The 18,498-nt window shown below is 44.3% G+C and overlaps 1 protein-coding gene across 2 annotated transcripts in view; it reads left to right on the top strand.

Annotated features, from left to right (window-relative positions):
* The window catches only part of LOC143793508 (uncharacterized), a 50,915-nt gene that overhangs the window by 3,006 nt on the left and 29,411 nt on the right, over window positions 1-18,498 (top strand). The window contains exons 5-8 of one of the 2 annotated variants that reach the window (XM_077280540.1): window positions 2,463-2,560; window positions 2,650-2,728; window positions 4,042-4,139; window positions 4,262-4,379. In XM_077280540.1, coding sequence (XP_077136655.1) covers window positions 2,463-2,560; window positions 2,650-2,728; window positions 4,042-4,139; window positions 4,262-4,379 — 393 coding nt within the window. Of the gene's footprint in view, window positions 1-2,462; window positions 2,561-2,649; window positions 2,812-4,041; window positions 4,140-4,261; window positions 4,380-18,498 lie in introns of both variants that reach the window. The other variant, XM_077280541.1, reaches the window with a different exon arrangement.

An 18,498-nucleotide genomic window follows, 5' to 3' on the forward strand; every position in this document is an offset into this window, starting at 1 on the left:
TGGGGGATTTTCAGCATAGAGACCCATCACTTCATCTTCCGAGCTGTGTGACGGCTTTCCTTCTTGAATGGCGCACTGACCTTTTCATTGGTATAATTTGGGGTCACCTGTAACCTTTTTGATCATTGTAATCACAAAAGAAGAAAAGCGGCAGCACTCACCAATCTTCAGAGCAGGTAATATTTTATTGCGTATCAATCTTCACGGCACAGGGTTGTATATATAGAGGAGTGTGACAGCTTAAACGACGGCCGTTTCACGTAACCCATTGAAGCGCCAGACCGTCGCGAAACGGACGTCGTTTAAGCTGTCACACTCCTCTGTATATACACTCCTGTGCCGTGAAGATTGATACGCAATAAAATATTACCTGCTCTGAAGATTGGTGAGTTCTGCCGCTTTTCTTCTTTTGTGATTCCAATCAGCACCTCTTCTGGATTGAGCACCCGAGATCTGCAGGCCAGCTGATGCCGACAAGCCGGTGAGTTCGCAGTGTGAGCATTTGGTGGTGCGGTCAGCTGTTTTCTTCTTAGCTACTTTTTGATCATTGTGTTTTTTTTATTGCATGTTTGGGGAGGTGTTTGTGTTGTTTTTGATGTTTTTTTTTTTTTTCTTTTGGGGGACAAAGCAAAAATAATGGGGACTAAAACTTGAGATCCTATTAATTCCTGGCTTCATAGGAAAACCATGGCGGCAGAGAAGGGTCTTCTGCAAGCCTCCGGCCGTCATGGCAAACATTTGTTGAGACCCTGCAATTTAGTGACTGGCAGGAGAATGGGACACCCAACCACATAAAGGGAACCTGTCATGTAAAATAACATTAACCTTCAGTCATGGGGTTAACCTGCAGATTAATAATGTTTTGAACTTTCCCGCCGCCTGCACTGAGAGCCCCTCTGCCTGGAGGAAGTTAACTATATTTCCCCCTGGCAGCGTTCGGCTTCCAGCAATAAAGGTGCGGTCGGTGCGGCTTCAGTGACTCCTCAGTATATAGTGAGCAGCAGCTGAATCTGCGCCCCCGGCACTGACTGACGGCCGGCTCTAATGCTGAGCCATAATGCGGAGCCGGCTGTCGGTCAGTGCCGGGGGCGCGGTAACTGCTGCTCTGTATACACTGCCCGGTGACTGTAGCTGCATCGGCCGAAACTCTATGCCTGGAAGCTGAACACTGCCAGGTGGAATAAGGTTCATTTCCTCCCGACAGCGGGGCTCTCGGTGCTTACGCCGGGCAGGTATAAAATGCTCTTAACTTGCAGATTAACCCCGTATCTGCAGGTTATTAGTGTTATTTTACATGACAAGTTCTCTTTAAATGGCACTGTCAGGCTATCGTCAGCAGTGAAGTGGCTAAATGGCAGCAATCAGAGCTCACTCCACCAATGTGCACCTGACATCCTTCATGCATGGACACCAGATGTCAGGAAGGGGTTAAAGAGTCTTGTCACATAACGTCAGAATGCACAGACGGGGTGTCCTAGCCTCAAGGGCTCTTCATGGGGTCTGAGGAGAACGATATAAGTGGGATGGTGACGCCGTTGTTGGCCATGCTGGGACATTGGGCAACACAATGCTGGTAATAATCAGTTGTTTGTTCAGTATAATATGTATTATGGGGCTTTTCTGTGGAATCTGACCAGACAATCTCTCCTTGGTTCCCCGTGTACATCAGTAAGCGCCCATGACCCCGGTGCCGGCTCTCTAGTGTCCTCTCATATTACACATTGATAGGCACTAACCGCTGCGTACCGGGGGCTCCCCACAACACCGTCCTCCCGAGCGCTGTGACTTCATCCGTTAGCCGTACACGTGCACTTTTCTCCTTTGGAGTCAAACTCAGAACTTTCAGCGCACTTGCTGCCTATTTTTCTGTTCATATTGATATTTATCTCTATTTAAAAAAGGATAAAAACGCAGTAACTCGTCTTTTAATAGGTGGACGGAAGTTTCTCTCCTCTTAGAGTGATCCCAGAGGATCCTGTCCAGGAGGGAGGCCGTGTCCTCATGGTAACATCATGAGCTCTCAGAAAACTATCACTGGTAAATGGTAACCGTCCTTCCCCCAATCTGCATAACGGCGAATTAGGAGAGAAGAAAGTGCTGGATAGAAATGTGGAGCTTTCTCCAGCTCCTCTGTGGTTCCATCCTTGGTGGAGAGGGAACTTGGAGAAGTTGTGTTTCTTAGTGCGGCTCCGCGATCTGACTGACGAGGGTCTTCTTTGTCCCCCTCCTCAGGGTCCTCATCCTCTGAGTACTGAGCAGAGAGCATTAGGTTTTGGCCTCGCTGATTATCACTTCATACTTGGGGGCCACAATGTGCTGGGAGCTCGGTACCAGTGGTGAGGACCACAACAATGTAATTTAGTCCCTGATACATAAACCTAGAATTACCGATTCTGAGAGACGTGTCTCATGTATAGACAGATACACGGCAGGTCATGCATTCAGTCTGTGTGTCTCCACAGATGGATCCAGGAGGAGAAATCCACCAGAGAGATGTCCCCGTCCTCTGTATCCCCAGGACTGTCCGGAGGAGGATCACAACATCCCGGAAGACCATCAGGTAGATGACACTGATCCCCCCCCCCCCCCCCCACAACATCTGACCATGAAGTGATGGGACCTGAGCTCATCTTACATTTTTCTTTTTAGGGTGAAGATCTGATTGATATTAAGGTTGAGGTTATACATGGAGGACAAGAGGCGATCGCAATATGGGCCGATCAGCAGGGTGAGGAGGGGAGACTGTCATGTCTGTTCTGTGGTCACCTACTACTACTCCCATCATCTTCTCACATGACACAATCTATAGTGGTATGTAAAAGTTTGGGCGCCCCTGATCAAAATGGCTGTTATTGTGAACAGTTAAGCCAGTTAAAGATGACACATTTCTAGTGATGAGCGAGTATACTCTTTGCTCGGGTTTTTCGGAGCACGCTCGGGTGTCCTCCGAGTATTTGTAAGTGCTTGGAGATTTAGCTTTCATCACCGCACCTGAATGATTTACACCTGCTAGCCTGTCTGAGTACATGTGGGGGTTGCCTGATGGCTAGGGAGTCCTCACATGTATTCAAGTTGGCTAGTAGCAGTAAATCATTAAGCTGCGGCGATGAAAACTAAATCTCTGAGCACTTACAAATACTCGGAGACCACCCGAGCGTGCTCGGGAAAACCGAAGCAACGAGTATACTGGCTCATCACTACACATTTCCTTTGTATTTTAGGTAAAATATATTTTTTATTTATCATTTTTTAAATGTAATAAAATTGCAGAGAGGAAAATAGGACAATTCAAAAGTTTGGGCACCCTCGGAGATTTGTGTGCTCAGATAATTTTGACCAAGGTTTCAGACCTTAATTAGCCTGTTAGGGTTATGGCTTCTTCACTATCATCATTAGGAAAGGACAGGTGATGAACGTTTACCAGCTCTATAAAAACCCAGGCTATAAGAAGATAGCAAAGTGTTTTCAAGTTGCTCTTTCCTCAGTTCCAAATGTAATTAAGAAATGACACTTACCAAGAACAGTGGAGGTCAAGATAAGGTCTGGAAGACCATGCAACATCTCAGTGAAAGCTGCTTGTATAATTGCTAGAATGTACTCAATAAAATTTCCACAAATTCTTGATGCAAACATAACACCAGCAGTAAAACAAAAAAGCTGAAGCTGAAAAGAGGAAGAGGATGGCTGCTACAAATGGAGAATGATTTTACACTTCAAAATCCAAAACAGACAACCTCAGAAGGGGCAAGCTGAAGGTTTTAAATTGGCCCTCACAGTCCCTTGATCTGAACATCATTTACAAACTGTGATGCTTGTAAAAGGGGGGCGCTACTTTGTACTAACCATACAGAGAGCCCAAACTTTTGTATCCGCACATTTTACCTTTTTTTTGCCGAAAATATAAAGGAAATTTGTCAACTTTAACGTTATCCCTTAGAGATTTCTTCAACTTGCTTATCTGTTGACAATAATAGTAATTTTGTCCAGGGGTGTCCAAACTTTAACTTGCCACTGTATTCCATCACTGTGTGTTTCCTACAGATGAACTCGTGGAAAGAAATCCATCAGAGAGATGTCCCCATCCTCTGTATTCCCAGGACTGTCCGGAGGAGAATCACAACATCCCGGAGGATCATCAGGTAGACGGTGCTGAGCCCTGTACCAGATCTGTATATGGGGGGACATTTCTGAGCGAGGTCATAGATGCCACAGATTTTGGTGGTTTCTTGTATTGTGTTGATTGTTGCATCTGATATATCAGGAGGAAGATCTGACTAACATTAAAGTGGAGGATGAGACAGAAGACGAAGTGATGACGAGGGGGGATCAGCCGTCTGTAAGTGGCGGAAAGGAGGAGATTCAGATAGATGTTTCCACAGGTATGTAATAGTGACTGGCACTTGACGATGATGACCGGTGTGTGATATCGTGTGAAGTCTCCAGTGCAGTGAAGCTTTATTCAATGTCCACTACAGAAGTGTCCGGTGTGTTGTGAATTCCGCTCTTGGGCTCCCTCCGGTGGTTGTAAGTGGTACTGCTGCTCCTTGGATTTAGTAGTCAGCAGCTGCTTCCACTGATTGTCTTTCTGGCTCGGCTATTTAGCCTGGTTCTATCCTTCAGCCTGTGCCAGTTGTCAATGGTTCCTGGTTGGATTCACATCTCTGCTTGGATTTCCCTGATATTCTGACCAGTTCAGCAAAGATAAGTCCTTGCTTTGTTCTTTTGCAGTCCACTTGTGTGGACTTAATCTTTCTGTACTTTCTATGTTTTTTCTAGTCCAGCTTGTCAATATGGATTTATTCAGTTAAGCTGGAAGCTCTGGGAACAGATTTACCCTCCACACCTTTAGTCAGTTTATTTTTCTAGTTTTAAATACTGACCGCACAGTATTCTTTCCTGTTCTATTTATCTAGCTAGACTGGCCTCCTTTGCTACATCCTGGTTTCATTCTGCATATGTCATTTCCCTCTCCACTCACAGTCAATATTTGTGGGGGGCTGTCCTATCCTTTGGGGATTTTCTCTGAGGCAAGATAGCTTTCCTGTTTCTATCTTTAGAGGTAGTTAGTCCTCCGGCTGTGACGAGGTGTCTAGGGAGTGACAGGACATCCCACGGCTACTTCTAGTGTTGTGATAAGCTCAGGAACTGCGGTCAGTACAGGTACCACCTCCTCCAGAGCACGTCCCATGTTGCTCCTAAACCACCAGTTTGACATGAACCCAAAATAGCTGGTGCACTACACTATGCGTATCTGTAAAGGGTGGGGGTGCAGAAAAGTGGCTATAATAGAACTACTGAATCCAAGAAAAAGTAGCCACCCAAAGAATCCGCACACCACCAATAAATAGTGAAAAAAGGAACAACTTTTATTGGTAAATAATTAAAAGCAGATTAAAAACATGAAAAATATCCATATCCACCCATATGTCTGCTCACAATGCCTGAACAAATATAAATATGTACACAAAAATGTATATATATCTCCAGAATACCATGCTACCACCTGGCATAGGGGAGAAGAAAGCTGCAAGACTGGCACACGGATATACAATGCAGTACTATATATGTCACCCCCTGATCCTGTATCGTTGGAGAAGGTGTTTAGAGTCCTAATGAAGCCCATATAAGTGATGGGCCAGGCCAAAAACAATAAGGCCACAGACTAATACACACTGTAAACCAATCTTCTAAATACGGACAAAGTCCCAGGACCGGGGCAAACAAAGGACCAGAATCGCAAATTGAGATCTCACCAATGGCACCTATAGGTAAGTGGAAGAAGCCGGAATGGCCGGTGGCAGGAGCAGAGCAGCAGGGTGGACAGACCCAACGCGTGTCACGGCGTCCAAGGCCGCTTCGTCAGGGGAAGTAGCTTACCAATACTGGCTTAATCCTTATATAAGAGTGTAACCGGTACCAAATGTGCACACATGTGCGGTGGGGCGATGGCGCCATGCGGGACCGGAACCGGAAGTGACACATACAGCGGCGCTTGCACAGGTAGTAGAGAAAGGGATGTAAATGGGCAGACGTCTCTGCCCATAGTGCACCAATGCGCATGCGCCGTCTGAATAAACAGTGGTGCGCAGAGGAGCCAAAAGAATAGATATCGCGGTCCACAGAGGAGCCAAGGAAAAAGGGGAGGGGAGGAAAAGAAAAGAGGGGTGGCGTGGGTGTTGTACATCACGCCAGAGGATGATAATGAACCAGTAACATAGTGATACGTACGGGCATAAAGGTCACACCACAAAAGCTATGACAGAAGGCTAAAGAGGAAGGGGTCAGGTTAAAGGAGCAACCTGCTTCGATACAGAATACTTGTGGGAAAATACATATGTAAGGCACATCACGCAGAGAGTACAACACTGTATGAAGACATATATCATAAAAAATAAATGAATTTCTAGTAATTAACACAGATTCAAAAGATGAAAAGAAAGGGTCACTCAAAGTGCCCCTTAAAAGTCCATGCATCCAGAGGGGGTCACCAGGGCAGGAATCACATAGTCCCGAGAGAGTATGTCCCATAAGGGTGCAGGCTCCACAAAAGTAAGAGGACCAGCACAGATTAATTCTTCCAAAGTTGGTCCTTCAGGGATGAATGGTCCAAAAGGAAAACGCACACGTAATCCTCCAACATGTACTTCCATTGAGGGTGATCCACAACAATAGGAGTTCATACTCTTCCAACAGGCCACAAGGATATCTATTTAGAACAAAAGATAGGAGTTATATAACACACAATCAGCCCAAGAAACCGGTAAAAAGAAGATCCTCGTTGATTCCATGGGGTGCAATAGAATCGAGTAAATAAATCCACCGTGATTCGGTCTGCAGTAACCTTTTATGTAACGGGCCCCCCCTGCCGGAGCTTCTGATACGTTCTAGCCCCACTATTTTTGTCCCTGCGTAATTACCCGCATGATGTGACAGAAAGTGTGCGGCAACTGTAGTCAGCACCTTACCCTTGCGACTGTCCGCTGCAGCGGTATTGATCGTTGAAAAATGACCCTGTATTCTTCGACGTAGTTCCTGTGAGGTCTGACCTACGTAAATACAAGGGCAAGGGCAGATCAATGCGTATATCACATGAGTAGTTTTACAATTGATATAAGCCTTTAGCTTATGTTGTATCTGATCCGTCGGGTTAAGAAACATATCACGGGTGGGACACATATATGGACAGATACTGCAGTCTCCACACGGAAAAGAGCCACGTAGGCAAAATCCACGATTCAATCTATGAGTGGGTCTTGTATAGTGACTATTAGTCAAGATGTCTCTAAAATTAGGTGCCCTCCTAGCTGTCATTAATGGTCGGGCACTGACCACCTGGGAAGTCTGTACATCTGTGAGTAAAATCCTCCAATGCTCATTCACAATTCGCCTTACCTGGATCCATTGGGTATGATAGCCCGTGATGAACCGTGCATAATTATCTTGTCTCCTTTTGGCGGGAACCAACAAGGTATCCTGTGCCTGTACACTGGCCCTCTGAAAAGCGGATGAGATGCATTTCCTGGGATTGTTCCTATTCTTGAATCTCATTGTGAGGTCTCGGGCTTCCCTCCTGAAATCAAGATCCTGAGTGCAGTTGCGTCTGGCCCTGAGAAACTGACCCGTCGGGATGCCATCTTTAGTATGTTTGGGGTGGAAACTGCGATACTCCAACAGACTGTTGACGGCTGTGGGCTTTCGGTACAGACAGGTAGATATAGTGCCATCCTGACATTTCACCTCGAGATCCAAAAAGTTGACTGTAACAGAAGAGCAGTGGTGAGTCAAAAAAATATGAAATTAATTATGATTGAGGTAGTCCAGAAAATCCCGGAATTCCTCCAATGTGCCCGACCAGATAAGGAAAATGTCGTCTATATAGCGCGACCAATGTCGCACCTTGTTGACAAAAAACTCTGAAGTATAGACGATTCAGTAAACCACCAGTTTATAACACCGGTGATGGTGCGGCTGCTCCTGTACACAGTCCGGCGGTGCACCGATCAATAACTGGGCCATCTTCACACCTCTTATTAATGATTTAGGAAGCACATATTTAATTTTTCTAATTATACATTTTTTCATATTACTTCCATCATTTACTTTCATGTTTTTCTTACACAAGTCCTGCGCTGCCATATAAATGTCTGAGCTTGTGATTCAGACAGAACCCCAGCGGAAGATTCCCTATAAGGAAGCAGATGGAGGCACTGTGGACGCACTCTGTCCTATGATTCGGCGGTGACCGTCTAAATAGGGCGGTCGACCACAGTTTCGTGCAGCTCTGAAAAGGACACCTCTGAACAGAGGCCAGACAGAGTAACTCTGCTGCCTCATTATAGGGAATTAATCTCTCGGAAGTGTCATCTGAATCACGTATTTTGTAGATTTAGATGGAAACACTAATGTAAGTGCTCATCGTAGAGCACAGGATAAATGTGATCCAAAACATATCCCCCAAAATGCCTCCCATAAAAGCTTCTAGTCAACCCAGAAAAAAAGTCCCCACAAAGATTCCTTATTTGTTAACAAAATTGTAGGAGGTGTCCACATTACTGATGGCACAAAGGCTTTGGAAAATGATGTGGCTAACAACAAAAGAAATCCACCAAAATATGAGCTTCCAAATACCCCCTCCTCCTGAGCCCCACAGTGTTTCTAGTTTCAATAAATTTTATTTGAAATTTTTAACAAAACCGAAAAGGTTTCCCATACAAGGGAGTCAAGTTAGACTCATACAAATGAAGACACAACAAGTACAAAGGGTAAAAAACACCAGGATAGGGGATACAGAAGGTTTCCACAGAGTAGTCGATGACCAGTATATATAAAACGGTATTATACATCTAAACCAATGACTGAGCCATCAGAAACTCTGTGCAAACACGTTTATGCATACATATACAAAACGTAGAATTAAGGATTACTCAGTGAGATAGAGGCTTGTCCATAGGTTACAGGGGAGGCCATTCCAATAAAGGCGCAACAGACACGTCGTCTTCATTACTCATATACATGGCTTATCATGGGGATAACGTGAGGGCTTGAGTCAGCTGAGCATTGGGGTCTAGGTCAAGCCAGGGGTTCCATATTTGAAAAAAGGTATTCCAGTCATCATTCCTAGTTGCTTGGATACGTTCATATAATAAAATTGCATTCATCCTATCTGACTAAGGATATAGAAAGTGACGGAGTTTTCCACTTAGTATCTATGTGGATTTTAGTTGCCATACAAAGAATGGTCACCAATTTATGTAAGTTCTTAGAAAACCCAGGGTATCTCGCCCCTAGCAGAAAGACAGTAGGGTCAAGCTGGACCACTCTACCAGACATTCGTTCCACAATCGGCTATACTTCTTGCCATAAAGTTAAAACAGCTGGGCAGCTCCACCATATGTGTTTCATGTCACCTGGAGTGTTACAACCTGTAAAGCAATTATCAGATATATGAGGATAAATAGCGTGAAGTCTTGTCGGAACATGATATGTTCTGTGGAGGACTTTAAATGTATCGTAGCAGTTATGCCATGCTTCTATGGACATGACAAGTCCCAGGTCTTCCTCCCACTGCAGAATATATTTTAATTTTCCTTCCCCTCGTGGAGTGTTAATCGTTGAATATATCAGAGAGATTATTCCTCTCCCCAAGGGATCATTTGCACTTTTATGTTCAAATCCTGATATAGAAAATGGGGTTTTATGAGATAAAACTTGTTTCGCAAAGTGGAAGACCTGATTCAAACGCAGGGCCTCTCTAAACTGTGGTTCATGTTTCTGGATGAACTCTTGTCTTGTGAGTATATTAAATGGTGAGCAAAGTTGCTTCAATATAGTGATACCTTTTAATATCCACCAAGAAAAAAGAGGAGAGTCAAGGCCTGGCAAAAACATTAGGTTATTAAATAGGGATATTAGTGGGATAATTTAGACTGCAAACCATATTTAAATCTCTTTCCTCCAAAGGATTAGTGAGTGGGCGGTAAAGGGTGCAGTAATGGAAATGTCTCGTGGGAGTTTCCCTGTGGTCCATAATAAGCCTGACAATGAGTATGGTCTTAAAAAATAAGATTCTAAGTTTACCCATCTCGGTTTATTGTTGTTAGAACAAATTTTAGTCATTTGGGCTATCTGGGCAGATCTAAAATATATCTCAAAATTAGGTAGAGATAGTCCTATTTTTCTATGCAGAAACATAGTGTTCTGTTTGATCCTTGGTTTCTTTCCTTGCCATATAAACTTTGAGATTAGGGCATGAATGTCAAGAACAACTTTGGGCGCTATTGCGATAGGGAGAGATCGAAATAAATATAAAAATCGCAGAAGAGATACCATCTTTATAGCGTGTAGTCTTCCCAGCCAAGATAATGCCATAGAAGACCATCTACTTATGTCCGCCTGAAAGTTTCGAATTAGAGGGGAGAAATTCCATTTAAAAAGGGTTGATTTATTGGACGTGAGATTAATCCCGAGATGGGTTAAGAAATGTTCCTTCCTTGTAAACCCAAACTGAGATACCAAGTCAGCTTGAACTTCTTTGGGGGTGTTAATAAATAGGGCTTCTGATTTTTCAACGTTGATCTTAAGACCCGATATTGATTCAAAGTCATGAAGAAGGGAAAATAGGTTAGGGAGGGTTGTGTAAGGGCTGGTAAAGGCTAAGAGGAGGTCATCTGCGAAAAGTCTGACTTTGTATTGGTCGCCAAGATTAGTGGGTCCTAATATATTGGAGTTATTTCTTATGGTTTCAGCCAAAGGTTCCATGGCTAAGGCGAATAGCGCTGGTGATAACGGGCAGCCCTGCCGTGTTCCTCGTTGTATGTTTATTGGGATAGGTTGTATTGATGGGAGTGTAAGATAGGCAGTAGGATTATCATATAATAAATGAAGACATGAGACTATTTTTGGGGGAATACCAAATTTGGTCGGAACCCTAAATAGGTAGGGCCAAGACAACGTGTCGAAAGCCTTTTCGATATCTAAAGCTAGTGCAGCGCCCCAGAGTCCTGGTCGTTGCAGTGCTGTGGCTCCGCCACTAAGAGGAGCTATGGTACGTCTGATGGCACTGAAGGAGTTCATCTGATCAGGTATCACAGACACCAATACATTTCACAGCCGGGCCTCCAGGGGGAGCTAAGGGTTCAATTCACTAGGCCACTCCCCACCATAGTGGGTAAACTGGGAGTCAGGCAGGAAGTTAGATCAGAAAGCTGACTGGGTTGGAACCAGGCAACACCTTGTGGCAGAGGGTGTTGTAGGGGAAGATACAGTAGGGTCTCTGTCAGGGGTGGGATCCTGACAGAGGCTTGGCAACAAGAACGAACGTAATGGGACCGTGCCTGCTCCGGGTAGCGGCGGTGCCCAAGAAAGGATTAGAAGAGAGATAGATTGTGCTGAGTGAGAAACGAGATCACGCAAAGGAGAAATACCAGTAGGAGTCGTGCTGTAAGACCGAAGCAACATCCTACTGAGGCGCACTACCGGTGGCCGGAACGCCGAGGGAGTAGAATAACATTCAGCTTCAAGCAATACTCCAAACAGCGGCAGGACAGTCAGTCTAAGGCGGGCTGTCTAACACATATCACCTATGCAGTCTTGGGGGGCAACTTGTGGAGAGGGGCGACTCTAGGGTCCCGGAAGAGCTCCGAGCCTACCCGTCAAACGGGTGCCGTCCCAACCAGAACACCAGGGAGGGACGGAGGATTAGCAGAACATCATCTAATCGAGTTGTGAGGGAACTTAAGAAACAGACACAACAGTTGTGGGGGACTTTCCGTAAGCACAGCAGGGAAGGACCACAACACATAGCGCTAGTAGGAAGGCACCGATTTCCACCTGTGAAGAGAACTCTGGAGGTGCCATTGGACCGGCCGGACTTGCGCAGCCTGGTGAACCGTGTTCCGGACTGAGGACCCAGAGCTCTTCAGTAAAGAGGTAAAGAGACTGCAACCTGGTGTCCTCGTTATTTACTGCACCACACCACCACAGCATCACCACCATCATCCACACCTGTTATTCACCGAGCGCCCCACGGCAGGGTCACGGACCGGGGCCTAGCCGCCGTGACAACCCCAGAGCAGAGACTCAGAGGCCCGGTACCGGGTACCCCTCGGCCCTGCGGCGGTGGGGGGCGCTACACTAGCATTATAAGTGGTTTTTGAAAATGATTTGCTGAATGGATGACATTTAAGTTTCTTCTTATGTTGTCTGGCCCTTGCCTCATGGGTATAAAACCCACCTGGTCTCGATTGTATTAGTGAAGGGAGTAGCTTATTAAGTCTATCAGTGATAATTGACGTGAATATTTTGAGATCTACGTTTAGCAACGAAATGGGTCTATAATTTTTAATTAGTAAATGGTCTCTTTTCGGCTTAGGAATCACCGTCACATGGGCCACATAGAACTCAGGAGGCATCTGGGAGCCGTTTAAGAGAGCAATGCAAAAGTTTCTGATGTGGGGTGTGAGAAGTTCATTAAATTTTTTTATAATAAAGAGCTGTGAGGCCGTCAGGTCCAGGGGCTTTACCTGTTTTTAAGTTTTTAATTACTAAGTTAATTTCTTCGTCTAGAATATCTGATTGGAGCTGTTGAGATATGGGTTCAGTGATCTTAGGAAGTGGTAAATCCTGTAAAAAGGATTGTAAAAGATGCGGAGGGGGGGTTGTGGGGAGGAATATAGCTTCTGATAATTATCATGAAATGCTTTGTAGATGGTCTCAGGGTGGGCTGACACGCGACCTGTAGCATTGTTAATTGAAGGTATATTATTCAGAAGTTCTTTTAACCTTAATTGATGAGCAACCATTCTGTTGGGCTTCTTTGCCTGTCTATAGAAGGTATCTCGGGTCCAGGTCAGGGCCCTTTCTATTCTATTGGTAAGAACGGCGTCTGGATGCATTTTAGTATCCTGTATCTGCTTGGTTAAATAACGATACGTGGATAATTGGTTTGCCTGTTCAAGTTTCAGCAGCTTATTTTCTAATTTATTTTTGAGTTCGGATCTGTTTTTTTTCTTGTTAGAAGCTAATTTAATTAAGAGAGCCAGTAATGTATTTTTAGTCGGCCAACCAGATATTTCCAGGGGAGGAGTCCTCTGTAACGTTAGATTGAAAAAAATGTTTCAACTCTTCTTTAACTTGTGTGGATATAATAGGATCAGTAATTAAAGATTCATTTAGTCGCCATCTAAATACATTAGATGTGATAATGTTAAATTTGAAAACTGACAGGACGGCATCGTGATCAGACCATGATGACGGAATATGGCGCGAAAATAAGACAGTTGGAAGTGAATTCGCTACTGTTAAATGGAGGTCGATTCGGGAGTATGACTTGTTATGAACTGGTGAGAAGTATGTGTAGCCTCTTGTAGATATCCATCAGACGGTTCTCACTCATCAGACGGAGATTTTTCTTTCCTATCAGTCTTAGTGATGTCTGACCGTTTCAATGCACTGCTATCCAGGTTTGGGTTTAAGGTGAAATTGAAGTCTCCACTCCAAATTAGGCGATGATAAGAAATTAAGTAAAGTTTCGATAGAATCCGTTTGAGTAGAGGCAGGTAGAAAACTATTTACGATACAGATGTTTTGGCCCTGTAACGACCCTTGTAAGATTATAAATCTGCCCTCTGAGTCTGAATATGAATGAACTAGTTGAAATGGGAAATTATTTTTAAGAAAAATGGCTACACCCCTAGTTTTACGATCCCAGGATGCCAGAAAAAAGCGAGAGTAATTGGAATCAAAGTATTTGGGGGAGGAGGAGCTGGAGAAATGGGTTTTCCTGTAGGCATATGTCAGGTTTATGCTCATGGTAGTCTAAAAAAGCTTTTTTTCGCTTTAAGGGCGAGTTAAACCCCCGTACATTATGAGATATGACTCTACACATTATTAAATAAATGTTTACCGCCTCTGGTCAGAGCATCCCGAGTCCTCGACCAATGTATTCTAAAGATAAACCAGTATTGGAATAGACGATGTGAGTAACATTGTACAGTTCTGTGTAGAGACAATAGGAAAGAGACAACACAGGGGAAAACAAATACACATAACCTACAAAGAGTGAATAACTGGGTTATGGTGACCTGGAGATCCATATTAAAGGAAAAACCAGGCATCACCAAGATGTGCGCTGAACGATGTCCTGCAGCTGGGAGGATATATGGCGGAGGTGAGTTCAGAACGGAAAGTCTCCTGAAGAGTTTTAGTTAAGGCTGCTGTAGAGATAGTTGTATCATCTGCATTAGTCTTCTCCTCGGAGCCTGCCTCGTTGTCTAGATGTGAAGAGGAGGCGGGAGGGGAAATAGACGTGGCGGCCATCTTGCCAGTATTGCCGCTCACCAAGAGCTCGGTTACTGTACGTCTTACCGGCTGATTTACACCTCCCTTCTTAGGCATTGCGGGCTGCGAGCGTCTCCAAGGCAACGGTTACGTCCGTAAAGAAATCACCGCGATTCCGGCTCTCTGTGGGGTTATATCGGCTGGTCGGGTTGCTTAGCTCAGCAGAGCATGTCCGACTCTGTCAAGGTCCGCGCATGCGCCCCCCCCCCCCCACACAGTGTTTCTAAACCGCAGTTAGGGTTCATATATTTAATATTAATGTACAGAAGATCCCCACTTAATTTACGGGGTGCGTGTCTCCAGAAGCCTGAGCTGAGCATAATGTACGGGACTCTACCGTATACGGGACACGACAGTGTACTGGATGCTACAGTGTACTGGCACTTCACCATACCAGGCACTGCAATTTATCCAGGCACTATAGTGGCATATTTGCCTGTTCAGAAATGAGCAGCAATGGATGTTGCTAAGTGGAGAACACACATGGAGTCAAATTCATCACTACACCTGTAGATAAATTCCCAGAGTGGTGTAATTACCTAAATGGGGTCACTTGAGGGGGAATTCTGCTCTTTTGCCAGTTAGGGGCTCTATATATGGAGTCAGCAAACTATTCTATGAAAATTTGATCGAGTTAAGTAGCGCTTCTTCCCCCCCGAGTCTCGCCAAGTGGCTAAGCAGTACCGTACAGACACATATGGGATATTGTGTAATAATATATGTGGTCATCTTTGCCCATTTCCTCTTGTGAAAATGTAAAATCTGGGGCTAAAACAACGTTATAGTGATAAAAATTTAATTTTTTTTCTTCACCGTTCATTGGCATAACATTTTGTGAAACAGATATGGAGTTAATTTGCTCGCTGCACCTCTAGATGATTTATTTGATAAAATTATAAGTTTAGGGCTAAAACAACATTTTTGTGGAAAAAACGTAATTTTTCATTTTAAGAGTCCATTGTCTTAACATTGTGTGAAGCACTTTTGGTTTCAAAATGCTCACCATACCTTTACATAAATTCCTTGATGGATGTAGTTTCCAAAATGGGGTCAGTTGTGGGGGTTTCCACTGTTTAGGCACCACAGGAGCTCTGCAAACACAACATGGCATCCACTATGCATTTTAGCCGATTTTTCACTCCAAAAGCCAAATGGCGCTCCTTCCTTTCTGTGCCTTGCCATGCACCTAAACAGTAGTTTTCCCCCACATATGTGGTATAAGCATACTCAGGAGAAAGTGCACAACAAATTACTTCGTCCATTTTCTCTTGTTATCCTTGTAAAAATGCAAAATTTGGGGCTAAACAACATTTTTGCAGGAAAAGTAAAATTAAATTCTTTCATTCCACATTGCTTTAATTTCTTGTGACCACATTGAGGGATGCAATGTTTAAAATTGAGTCACTTTTAGATATTTTCTGTCGCATAGGCCCCTCAGTCACTTCATACAGTTGTGGCCAAAAGTATTGCCACCCCTGCAATTCTGTCAGATAATACTTAGTTTCTTCCTGAAAATGATTGCAAACACAAATTCTTTGGTATTATTATCTTCATTTAATTTGTCTTAAATGAAAAAAACACAAAAAGAATTGTCCTAAAGCCAAATTGGATATAATTCCACACCAAACATAAAAAAGGGTGGACAAAAGTATTGGCACTGTACGAAGAATCATGTGATGCTTCTCTAATTAGTGTAATTAACAGCACCTGTAACTTACCTGTGGCACCTAACAGGTGTTGGCAATAACTAAATTACACTTGCAGCCAGTTGACATGGATTAAAGTTGACTCAACCTCTGTCCTTGTGTGTACCACATTGAGCATGGAGAAAAGAAAGAAGAGCAAAGAACTGTCTGAGGACTTGAGAAACCAAATTGTGAGGAAGCATGAGCAATCTCAAGGCTACAAGTCCATCTCCAAAGACCTGAATGTTCCTGTGTCTACCGTGCGCAGTGTCATCAAGAAGTGTAAAGCCCATGGCACTGTGGCTAACCTCCCTAGATGTGGATGGAGAAGAAAAATTGACAAGATTTCAACACAAGATTGTGCGGATGTTGGATAAAGAACCTCGACTAACATCCAAACAAGTTCAAGCTGCCCTGCAGTCCGAGGGTACAACAGTGTCAACCCTTACTATCCGTCGGCATCTAAATGAAAAGGGACTGTATGGTAGGAGACCCAGGAAGACCCCACTTCTTACCCCGAGACATGAAAAAGCCAGGCTGGAGTTTGCCAAAACTTACCTGAAAAAGCCTAAAACGTTTTGGAAGAATTTTCTCTGGTCAGATGAGACAAAAGTAGAGCTTTTTGGGCAAAGGCATCAACATAGAGTTTACAGGAGAAAAAAAGAGGCATTCAAAGAAAAGAACACGGTCCCTACAGTCAAACATGGCGGAGGTTCCCTGATGTTTTGGGGTTGCTTTGCTGCCTCTGGCACTGGACTGCTTGACCGTGTGCATGGCATTATGAAGTCTGAAGACTACCAACAAATTTTGCAGCATAATGTAGGGTCCAGTGTGAGAAAGCTGGGTCTCCCTCAGAGGTCATGGGTCTTCCAGCAGGACAATGACCCAAAACACACTTCAAAAAGCACTAGAAAATGGTTTGAGAGAAAGCACTGGAGACTTCTAAGGTGGCCAGCAATGAGTCCAGACCTGAATCCCATAGAACACCTGTGGAGAGATCTAAAAATGGCAGTTTGGAGAAGGCGCCCTTCAAATATCAGGGACCTGGAGCAGTTTGCCAAAGAAGAATGGTCTAAAATTCCAGCAGAGTATTGTAAGAAACTCATTGATGTTACCGGAAGCGGTTGGTCGCAGTTATTTTGGCTAAAGGTTGTGCAACCAAGTATTAGGCTGAGGGTGCCAATACTTTTGTCTGGCCCATTTTTGGAGTTTTGTGTGAAATGATCAATGTTTTGCTTTTTGCTTCATTCTCTTTTGTGTTTTTTCATTTAAGACAAATTAAATGAAGATAATAATACCAAAGAATTTGTGATTGCAATCATTTTCAGGAAGAAACTGAGTATTATCTGACAGAATTGCAGGGGTGTCAATACTTTTGGCCACAACTGTGTGTTGTGGTCCCTAAAAAAAATTGGTTTTGTAAGTTTTATTGTAAAAATGAGAAATTGCTGATAAAATTTGACACCTTATAACTTCACAAAAAATTATGCTTTAACCCCTTTACCCCCCAGGGTGCTTTGCACGTTAATGACCAGGGGATTTTTACAGTTCAGGCCACTGTCCCTTTATGAGGCTATAACTCTGGAACGCTTCAACGGATCACGGTGATTCTGACATTGTTGTCTGCTTCTCCTCATTGGTTGGACACAGACCATGGGTGTATGCTGCTGCCACCAGGAGGTTGACACTAAGTATTACAAAGAAAGTTAGCTCCTCCTCTGCAGTATACACCCTCATGCTGGCTCCCAGAGAACCAGTTCTTGCTTAGTGTCCGTAGGAGGCACACGGACTGGTCTGCTATTCAGACCCAAAACCCTTTTTATTATTTTATTTTAACATTTTTTCCTTTTACATTTTTGATTTTACTTTTTACAACAGACGAAGGGGCGACTGATCCTTTCAAGGCTCCAATCTCCCCGAACCATCAACAGGCGAGCACGGAGAGTGTGTCGCCTCTCCGTATCCTCTCCGGCAACGTGGGATGCCACGCCTGGGCTGATTCTTAGGGGCAACAGGTCCCTTCAAGGGCACCGATCTCCCCACATCTTCAACGGAAGAGCACATGGAGTATCACCTCCATGTATCCTCTTCCACAGCCAGGCCTAATGCCGGACATTCAGCCCTGTCCAATCCTAGGTGATTAACCCTTTGGATGTACAGAGGCCCACCTCGTGGCGTCCGAGCAGCCCCCACTGCACCACCACTGTTAAAGAGGATGGTACAAGGAGGCGGATGGTACCTCTGCACCTCCCTACTAAAGGGATGATGGATTGAGGTTTTTCTTTTTATCTCTGCACCTTCCAAACAGCAGCGACAGCAGAGGATCTTTTCTACTTTTCTGACCTGCTGAATAGAGCTTCTTGGGTAAGTGCCGGGACTGGAGAGGCTGGAGGGCTCTGCGCAACCGGCGGATCCCCGCTTTTTTTTTTGCAGCTGGGGGTCTCCTTTTTTTTCTTTTCCTGCTCGGCGCCAAAAA

This window comes from Ranitomeya variabilis, chromosome 1, assembly GCF_051348905.1.
Source record: "Ranitomeya variabilis isolate aRanVar5 chromosome 1, aRanVar5.hap1, whole genome shotgun sequence".
In the NCBI taxonomy this organism is placed as follows: Eukaryota; Metazoa; Chordata; class Amphibia; order Anura; family Dendrobatidae; genus Ranitomeya; species Ranitomeya variabilis.